Source organism: Dendronephthya gigantea, unplaced genomic scaffold (assembly GCF_004324835.1).
Source record: "Dendronephthya gigantea isolate DGI-Jeju-01 unplaced genomic scaffold, DenGig_1.0 000009F, whole genome shotgun sequence".
NCBI classification, from domain to species: domain Eukaryota; kingdom Metazoa; phylum Cnidaria; class Anthozoa; order Malacalcyonacea; family Nephtheidae; genus Dendronephthya; species Dendronephthya gigantea.
The window spans coordinates 1,019,166-1,028,697 of NW_021163019.1; the positions used below are offsets into that span (position 1 = coordinate 1,019,166).

General features: G+C 35.1%; 3 protein-coding genes across 3 annotated transcripts; 2 read left to right on the plus strand and 1 right to left on the minus strand.

The window, feature by feature from the left end:
* Positions 1-2,002: 2,002 nt before the first annotated feature.
* LOC114517781 lies at positions 2,003-3,940 on the minus strand. Its single transcript, XM_028537602.1, has 5 exons — positions 3,888-3,940; positions 3,249-3,617; positions 2,945-3,134; positions 2,685-2,776; positions 2,003-2,505 (listed from the first exon to the last, which is right to left on the minus strand). The coding sequence occupies exons 2-5, from the start codon at positions 3,402-3,404 to the stop codon at positions 2,191-2,193; spliced, it is 753 nt and encodes a 250-aa protein (XP_028393403.1). The 5' UTR covers positions 3,405-3,617; positions 3,888-3,940; the 3' UTR covers positions 2,003-2,190.
* A 1,648-nt stretch (positions 3,941-5,588) lies between these two features.
* On the plus strand, positions 5,589-7,177 carry LOC114517719. The gene is made up of 4 exons (XM_028537521.1): positions 5,589-6,198; positions 6,306-6,449; positions 6,561-6,741; positions 6,870-7,177. Exons 1-4 carry the CDS (start codon positions 5,605-5,607, stop codon positions 7,061-7,063), a joined length of 1,113 nt encoding a protein of 370 aa, XP_028393322.1. The 5' UTR covers positions 5,589-5,604; the 3' UTR covers positions 7,064-7,177.
* A 299-nt stretch (positions 7,178-7,476) lies between these two features.
* On the plus strand, positions 7,477-9,295 carry LOC114517717. Its single transcript, XM_028537520.1, has 5 exons — positions 7,477-7,914; positions 8,069-8,330; positions 8,428-8,618; positions 8,743-8,836; positions 8,911-9,295. Exons 1-5 carry the CDS (start codon positions 7,491-7,493, stop codon positions 9,236-9,238), a joined length of 1,299 nt encoding a protein of 432 aa, XP_028393321.1. The 5' UTR covers positions 7,477-7,490; the 3' UTR covers positions 9,239-9,295.
* Positions 9,296-9,532: the final 237 nt, after the last annotated feature.

A 9,532-nucleotide genomic window follows, 5' to 3' on the forward strand; every position in this document is an offset into this window, starting at 1 on the left:
TTTTTTCAGTGTCGTAGCCATCCCGACAATTTAGTCATGCTATGCTAATATTTTGGTGTTCATTGACTGTGAAAACAATGAATTTCTAAAGAGATGAATCATAATAATAACGTAAAATTTGCACAGCATGTCTAAATCTTCAGGCTGGCTACGCCACTGCATTTCTAAAATAATGCCTCTTTATACAACGTGCGTCCGAAAAAACCGAAAGCTATTGCTGTAACTGTGCATAAAAAGTTTTTGTCGAACATTTATATACTTGGGGATCCCAACAGGGTGCTTAGGGAACAAATCTAACTATTACATTGTTTTGGGGGGTTTCAATAGTTTTGGTGTTTTTTGGGGACACCCGGTATTAACAAATGATCGATCCTCTGGTGTCCTTTCTTCCTTTCTCAGGGGATACCAAATGTTGTGGAAAAAACACAAGATGTGGAAAACGCTAGGTAGGCTTTGCTGGTCGGTTAAGCTTGTTTATCAAACCAGCATTGGCTATACAATCATAAAATAGTGGTGGACAACTCCAAGTCGATGCGATAATGCATGACAATAGAAAAGTTTGGGGAATCACGCAAGCTTTCAACTGCACCTCGTTTGACTGAGGCTTTTAACTCCTTGATCATAATTAGTAATACTAATTATAATATTATTCTTATATCACTAGTGTACAAAACAGTTCGTGTGAACAAGAATTATCGCTAGAGGAGGTACTGTATATCAATATGAAATGTGTATAAAAGCTTTGCAGGCAGTCGTCATTGAAGTGAACGTACACCTTTTACACCAATGCAATGTTTGAATGCATTGGCCTGTTTCATACTAGAGACGGATTATCCGTCCGGACGAATAATCCGTCTGACTGATCATTCGTCTGAGTATAAACACAAGACGAACTATCTACAGGTAGACGAACTATGTGGACGAATATGTCAGGCGACACAGAACCACGCGTTTAGAAACTGCGCGGGGATTGAAAACGAATATGCAGGGCAGGAAAATCCAGTAGATAATGCCTAAAAATTTCGACGGAAAATGTTGCCCTATTTTAGCAATTATTTTCTATATATTTATATCCATATATCACTATATATTAACAACATGGAGAAAGTTTGCTTGTAGAATAGCCGTGCATTCCAAACCCCTTTAAGATAACGCGCACTGTAAATTGAACACTGAACACACTGCATTGAACATTTTACATTACCGCGTTCTCCCACAAGCATTAACGTTCTCTGAAGGTTAATGATGAGAGGCGAGGACTGATTCGGAATCGATGATGTTTAGGCCCCACTCTTGCTGGAGTGTAGCAATCATACTTTTTGCAACACTCCGATTTGAACTGAATAATTGTAGGTATTTTCCTGTGTTCTCCTAAATAATTATTATGTTTTTTGTTATCTGCGCAATAAATTCGACCATTTGTTGAGGAAAGTAGTTCGATAAATCAAGATACACTGTAAATCTCGGAGTGTTGGCACAACACCGAAATCGGTGTAAAATCTTGCAGCAATATGAACACTAATATGGTGTTTATTTACGCTATATTTTGGGTTAATTTACACTATTCATGGGTAGAATTTATGCAGCTATGGGTACACTATGGCGACGTAAATATACACCATTAGCGTAAACTAACACCTCTATAGGTTTTCCTACACCTATTTCGCGTAAAAACGCTTGCAGCAATATGAACACCAACTTCGTGTATAAATACACCGCGAGAGTAAACTTACCCCTCCCAAGGTTTTTCTACGCCTATTTAGTGTAAACGTGCTTGCAGCAATATGGACACCGACCTAGTGTATAAATACACCGCGAGGGTAAACTTACCCCTCCAAAGGTTTTTCTACGCCCATTTAGTGTATACGTGCTTGCAGTAATATGGACACCGATCTGGTGTATAAATACACCGCGAGGGTAAACTTACCCTTCCAAAGGGTTTTCTACGCCTATTTAGTGTAAATATGCTTTCAGTAATATAGCACCGATCTGGTGTATAAGTACACCAAAAGAATAAAAATGCTCTTCTAAACAATGGCCCGGTGCCACGAAATGAATTAATTCTAGTGCAGTGGTAAGGTAAAAACATATTTATTTCTATATGACAGAATATATTACATTATATTATATTGTACATAACAAATTTACAAACCAGCTATATAACATGGACTTATGCCTAATACTTCATGTTCACTGTTCCAGTTCATTTAAGAATAATAAAACTTTGGTTGGCACTCTTACCCGGTCAAAAATATTTAGAACAGTACGTTGTAAAAAAAGGAACGTGTTAAAACACTGTTTCGGGTACTCTAAATTACAAACATAATACAAAAACAAAAGGGACGATACTGCTGAAAAAATGTTATCTGTTTCCAAACAAACTTGTTTTTCCCCTGCAACAAACATTTTGTTCATTATGTGACCATCACTGTCCTCCACGAAGATGATGAATGGGCTGATGGGGCTGGCAGCTTTCTTCAACAATACCTCTGGGTTTTCTGCTGTCTACATTTGAAATAAAATTTTTTTTAAAAAATCATAACAAAGTCTTCATATTAAAACTATTCATGATTGACCACTTAACAGACCACTAGCTTACACTTATCATGACAATACATTTTTCCAAAAGGTGGTGTAATAACATTGATAAGCATTGACAAGGTACTAAAGTATATTATACATACCTGATAAAGGAAATTTTCTGGATGTGGATTACTTTTTGTTTTCCTTTCCAAAAGGTGTGGCAAGGTACAAAGTGCCACAACAACTTTCTCATCTAGGAACAAAGAAAAAATTACATAATTAATCTTAATTATTGCTCTGACTGTGTTAATAAAGAAGGAGAATAATCACAATAGGGTGTATATATTGAAACCACACACAGCATAATAATTAACTTTTGATAGGAAAATATATTCATTTAAATGAGTATCAATGGGATTACCATCTGTCAATCTGTTCTCCTCATCCAGTTCATCCTCATTTTGTACGCAAGCTTGAACCAGTTCTTCAAGTTGAGGGAGTTTCTTCTTGCTGGCAGCTTTCAAAATCTTAGGTGCAAGCTCACGTAAGTTTGTAACAACCAAATCTTTAACACTACTGCCAGACACCAATCTTTCATACTCATCTTGTAACTATAAAAAATCAATATAAGTTATAAGAGTAATTTAAAAGTAACTTATCAATCATATTACCCAGTGCCGGATTATATGTTTATGCACAGATATTACTAACTATATAATACTAACCTGATCATGTTCAAATAAAAAAGGGTATTTCGCATCAATTTCATTAAGGGAACACTTCCCAGCATTTATGTACTTTCTTCTGAAGGAGAAAGTCAGTTGCATTTTCTGCTTAACGACTTCCATGTTTGGGTGCTTTTTTCGGTACTCCTTCTGCATCCATTGAACATGGGCTTTGTTAGAATGTAGGTCCTCACCATCAACAGCAGGAGGTTCCCAATTTATTATTCCCCTTCGGCTGCTTCCTGGCACCTTAGCTGTCAAATCCGAGCCTTCAATTGACTTTCTTTTTCTTGCTAGCACAACTGGATCACTCCTTTCATGCCTTAATTCATTTTTAACTTTATCGCCTAACTGACGATACCAGGTTTCCTAAGGAAAAATTATATGGTCTCAGTATTTTTCATTAATACATGGTTTCAGTATTAACATACAAAGCAACAGTGTTTTCCCCTTCACATGTAAATCATCTGGCATCAGATATCAGGCCATGATGGGATTTCAATAAGGCTTGTGAAATAATATTGGTACATGAACTTTTCACAATCATAGTCCAATACATAATAAGCCACAGGAAATGTTAAAAAAGAGCAAACAAATAATTGCAAAAAAATAATGCTAAATCATTAAAATATTACTTACATAGCTGCCACCAACATCTGCCAAGGAAGGATATTTTGATATAATTGCCCTACATACATCCGGCGTTGGTCAGGTGTTGGTGAACTAAAATGTATTAAAATGAATAAAATTAAATAACAAACAATTCAGTTTAATGTGTCCTACATAAGCAAACCTACATACTGTAGCCCCAGAAGTGCTGGTCACTTCACTTTCATGCAACACAGTAAAAATAAGTATACATACATTGTAAAAAGGCATATCTTGTCATAAATCGCCTGGATAAATTTCACACGAATCAACTTTGGTAAGGCTATATTCTTTGACAAGGCTTCTTGTACAGCTGGGGGAAATCGTTCAGGTAGGCAAAATGGTGTAACCCAGGTTTTTCTTACAGTGGAGCAATCATTCCTAAAAAGAATTAATTTTGTGGATAATTCGTTAAGTCTTAACCTATTAAGCATTAGGTGTGTTTACTGAAACATGGGGGGGGGTTAGGGGGTATTTACACACTGCTAGAAGTCACAGATAATTTGCAACTGTGAATTATGCTTTCAAAATTAGGCTAAACTTGCTTTACATGTTTTGAAATTGTTACATCTTAGTGAAGTAACGATCAGTTACATAAATAAGGACACCTGAATGTACTCGATTTATACACATACCTTGGTATTGGCGAAGAACAACGAGGCGAATCTTGATCTTTAGAGTTATTTGGGCATTCTAAATCCCAAGGCAAACGTGACAAGCTACCACTGTTGCCGCTTTCAACAGACTCAGAATCACTCCTAACCATCTTCTTAATAACGCCTAAAAGCTTCATTCTTGGCCCAACTTTGTCGACAAGAGACTCGAGTGCATTCTCAGATAAAAGAGCGAGCGCTTCACCGTCAACATCCTCTTCTAGTTTCACAAATACAAATACAAACAGGAATTTATATTGTGACGAGTGATATGAACGCTAATATAATCAATCGGAACAACAAATAAACTAAATTGAGAATTAAATAAGTAAAAGTGAACTAGCTCTGTAGGCTATAAACAACGATTAGCTTGGAGTATTTATCTCTATAATAAAACTCACCGATAAATTTATCACTAAACGTTTCAAATCCATTGAGTTTAAGCCATTCCGATACTTCTTCGCACGAATAAGCGATGGATGGGACCTTATCCATTATCGGAATTTCAAAAATTTTGTGATGCCGATATAAATAACAATGTTTCAACTTTCAACTGTCAAGAGTCAACACGTGTTGTATATAATCACTTATCTGTGTATATAACCCCAGTGTTTGTAAATAGGTTTGCAGTAATCACTATTGGTTTGAATCGCTTATTGGTCGGATTGTCTGCATTGTCTGAAACGTGATTGGTTTAGAATAGTGCGTTACGATTGGTCAAAGAAAATATCAACTTATAATTATCCTCTATTCAGCTGAAGCTCTGGCTTACAATATTTTTTAATTAAAATACTTTATTATCGTAACAATTTGGAACAAAAATGCCCTCGAAAATCGCAAGGTATTTAGGATGCTTTGTGACGTCGAACATATTATATTATACGAACATTATTATATACACAGCATAATCTTGTATCCACCGGCCCACTAGTGCATCCTCAGTGAGGGTCATGTTTTCGAAAGTGGAAGCACTGTTATTGTGTTTTTCGAACTTTTGCATAGATGCAAATATTATTTTAATTTTTTATATTATTTTATACCAGCATGGTTGGATAATGGCGAGTAGTTTTCTTTGTCCAAAACCGGAGTGTTTTCATCTTTCCTTTACTACATTCAATCGTTTTTTAAACCACCTACGCGATAATCACATTCATGAGCCAGGGTTCAAAATAAAATGTCCAGTGCAGTCATGCTTTCGCTCATATTCTGTTCTCTCCTCTCTAACTTCGCATGTTTCCCGTAAACATGGAAAGGAAAAAGTAATAAATGATGACGTTGGTTCAAGAAATCCCGAAAACGATGCACTAAACCGATTGGATAATACAATCGAATGTATACCGAAGACACCCAAGACAGGAGAGGCTTTCTCAAAGAGACATTTAGCTTTATTTGCCCTAAAGACGCAAGAATTAAATCAACTAACTGACAGTACAACAAACAAGGTGATAGATAATACAACAGAATTACTCCAACAACACGAGGCCCATGTTAAAGAAAAGATTAGACTGTGTTTGGATAAAAGTGGGATTAAAATCAGTGATATTGATGGATTGGGAGTTGTCATGAACTTGGAACAAACACCCAACATGGAATTCCTGAAATCCACTAAGAATAGGAACAATTATATATCTCAAGAATTTAAGATAGTGGTATGTATATAGTAATGTATTTTTATGTATGGTTGTAAACAATGTCTAACAATGTCTGATTAGTTTATATTAAATGCTGAGTGCATCCTTATCTTACTTATATTTAGAATCCAATTGAGATAGTCCTTGGGGAGAAATATATGTATGATGAGAATACAACGAATGGTTCATCGAAAGTGAATTCATTCCAGTACATATCATTCATCCAGGTCCTTCAACAGCTGCTAAATCAAATTGATGTTTACTCACAGGTCATTATTCATATAACAACTATAAGTGTCCTGGAAATTTATAATATGACTACCATAATAATATGACTACCATATTATGATATAATATATTTTAATTGATATTTTTTTTAGATTGAAAATTCTCATAGAAGTGTTGATGGGAAAATGAGGGACCTTTGTGATGGTGCTGATTTTGGAGTGGGCAAACATCCACTTTTTTCCTTAAATTATAAGGCTATCCAATTAATTTTATATTATGATGACTTCGAAGTTTCCAATCCACTAGGATCAAAAGCTGTTGTACATAAAATTGGTAGGTTTTTTTATTGTCACAAGATCAACAACTTTGCAATATTGGACTTTGATAGTTCAATTGGATTACTTTTTAAAAAAACACTGATCTGTCAATAAACATTTTCATTTTTATTTACATACTTGCAGGTGCCTTCTATTGGGTGTTAGGAAATTTCCATCCCAAGTATAGATCATGCCTAAAAAATTTGAATCTTTTGATTCTTTGTCCAGTCAAGTGGATTAAGATGTATGGTATGGATAAAGTCCTCAGGCCATTCATGAGTGACCTTGCTATGCTTGAATCAGTAAGTAATGAATTAATACAATACATTTTATTGTGAATATCACCAATTATCAATATATTCAAGATTCCCTATTAAAGAATTTGCCTCAAGCTTGCCAAGAAATATGAGTTATAAATCTAATGCATCTCAAAATGTAATTTTGCTACTTTTTTCAGGCATGGCGTACAACTCAATATAGCAAATCAAATTATTCCAATTAAAGGAACATTAAGTGTAGTAATTGCAGATAACCTTGGTAGCAATTCAATTGGAGGTTTCATGGAGAGTTTCAGTGCAAATCGGCCGTGTAGGTTCTGTCTGGGCACATCGGTGGAATTTCAAGAAAGGTAATTTATTAATCATATCACAAATTGCAATGCTACTAAAATATTGTGAATCATGGTATATTAGTACACAGTTTTTTGTAGGAAATGCTATTGATATCATGAGATTTTAATGGGTGTTAATCAATGTTTGTTAATGTATGTTGTTCAGATTTGATTATACCAACCCCAGTATAATATCCAACTATTTAAATTTCCAGTTTTCTGAAGAATTATTCACGATGAGATCCCGAGAAAATTATGCCAGGCAGGTGGATTTGGTTTCCACTGATCCAGAATCAGCTTCTGTATATGGTGTAAAAAAGAACTCAGCCCTAAATGCTTCTAAATATTTCCATGTTGTTGATGGACTTCCTTCTGATATCATGCATGATATCTTAGAAGGTGTACTTCCTTTCCAAATTAAAGCGATGTTGAGAAAATTCATCATGGTGGATAAATTTTTCACACTTGATCAGTTCAACAACGCGCTTTCAGCATTCCCATATGGTGTTTGTGACATCAAGAACAAACCAAGCTTGGTAAAGAATGTCAATCTTAGTGATTACCATTTACGCCAATCAGGTATTTAACTATTTATTTAAGAGTTGCCTTAAACCTGAGGATGACTACATCAACCACGGTCCCAAGTTCCCATAGTTCTTTTAAAAGTTCTTATAGAATCAGTGTTTAGTCAGTGTTTTGATATAATGCTAGCACTAATTGAGTTATATTTCAGCATCACAAATGTGGTGTCTTTCTAGAATCCTGCCATTTTTGGTTCACAAATGGATACCAGAAGGAAATGATGACTGGGAATTGTTCACTGATTTAATGCATATTGTTGATATATTGTTTGCCCCAGTGATTGAGAAAGGTACTACACTCTATCTTCGGCTCATAATCAGCGAGTATCTGGAACAGTTTAAAAGGCTCTATCCTGAAAGAAAACTTATTCCAAAACAGCATTTCATGGTTCATTACCCAAACCAAATTCTAAGGTATGTCTATATTGATCTGGTTCTCACAGGTGGTGGCTTCAATGCTGAACACCCCAGTACATTTGATAATTTTAATTATTTATTTTATATATTTTAGATATGGACCCCTTGTGCGCAACTGGTGCATGCGCTTTGAGGCTAAGCATCATTATTTTAAGCTTTTGGCGCAGACTGTAGGTTGCTTCAAGAATATAGCAAAGACATTAGCTACCAGGCACCAACGGCTTCAGTGTTACTGGCTTAGTGACAGTGATGGCTATTTAAGGAGTGATACTGAGGTTGGACCAGGTTAGTGAACAACAAAAGTGCATACTGGATATTAGCTGGAATTTTGTAATGGTTTTTAGGATGTTAAATGTTGTTATAAGTATCCTTTATTTCTACTTCATGTATTTATTAATATTCTGCTTAGGTAAAGTTTTTTATGTGAAGGATCTGGAAGAGAAAGAATGCACCTCACTGTGCCAGTTGGGCAACAATTTGGATCAGAATTCAACTGTGACACTGTAAGTTTGTTCTTATATATGGTAAAAATTATTTAAAACTGGACTGAAAAGTGAAAACTATATTCATATTCTAGGTTGAATTGGGTGAAAGTCAATGGTTACAAGTACAAAAAGAATATGATCATAGTCTATCAGCAATTAATTTTTCCTGTGTTTCTTTTTATACATAATGTTTTTTTTATGCCAAACATGGATGTTATGTTTTCTTGCAAGAAAGTAAATACAGTTGCTTTTAGCAGGCACATTCATTGCTATGAGGTTGAAGTTTTGGACGAATTTGTGCCCTTATTATTTTCTGGGATGCTAGATCATCATCCTCTAGATCTTTATACCATTATTGTAAATAGAGAATCAAAACACTTTGTAAGAATGAAGTACGACCTATCTGATGCTGAACAATAGTATACATATGTTAAAGAAATTATTAAACATATTAAAGAAATTCAGTAAATAAATGAATTGTCTGACCCATGATACTGTGCCTGCCTGGAAACATTTAACGAAAAAACTGCATGTGCATGCCTGCTTAGGAACATTTGACGAAAACACGTTTTCGTACCTGGTATACAAATTGTTGTGACCCAGGGTCTATTGGTCTCTTAGTATGTAGTCAATTCCCATTCGTTTGTATCTATACAACCATATATACTTTTATTTTGCAACAAATCAAGCATTTTCCGTCGCGGTCTTAATTTA

Coding starts and splice junctions, on each gene's coding strand:
- LOC114517719 (XM_028537521.1), top strand. CDS start 5,605: ATGGCGAGTAGTTTTCTTTGTCCAAAACCGGAGTGTTTTCATCTTTCC. Junction 6,199..6,305: donor CTCAAGAATTTAAGATAGTG/GTATGTATATAG, acceptor ACTTATATTTAG/AATCCAATTGAGATAGTCCT. Junction 6,742..6,869: donor AGCTGTTGTACATAAAATTG/GTAGGTTTTTTT, acceptor ACATACTTGCAG/GTGCCTTCTATTGGGTGTTA.
- LOC114517717 (XM_028537520.1), top strand. CDS start 7,491: ATGTTGTTCAGATTTGATTATACCAACCCCAGTATAATATCCAACTAT. Junction 8,331..8,427: donor TACCCAAACCAAATTCTAAG/GTATGTCTATAT, acceptor TATATATTTTAG/ATATGGACCCCTTGTGCGCA. Junction 8,837..8,910: donor CAGAATTCAACTGTGACACT/GTAAGTTTGTTC, acceptor TTCATATTCTAG/GTTGAATTGGGTGAAAGTCA.
- LOC114517781 (XM_028537602.1), bottom strand. CDS start 3,404: ATGCAGAAGGAGTACCGAAAAAAGCACCCAAACATGGAAGTCGTTAAG. Junction 3,135..3,248: donor TTTTATTTGAACATGATCAG/GTTAGTATTATA, acceptor GATTTTTTATAG/TTACAAGATGAGTATGAAAG. Junction 2,777..2,944: donor GGAGAACAGATTGACAGATG/GTAATCCCATTG, acceptor CTTTGTTCCTAG/ATGAGAAAGTTGTTGTGGCA.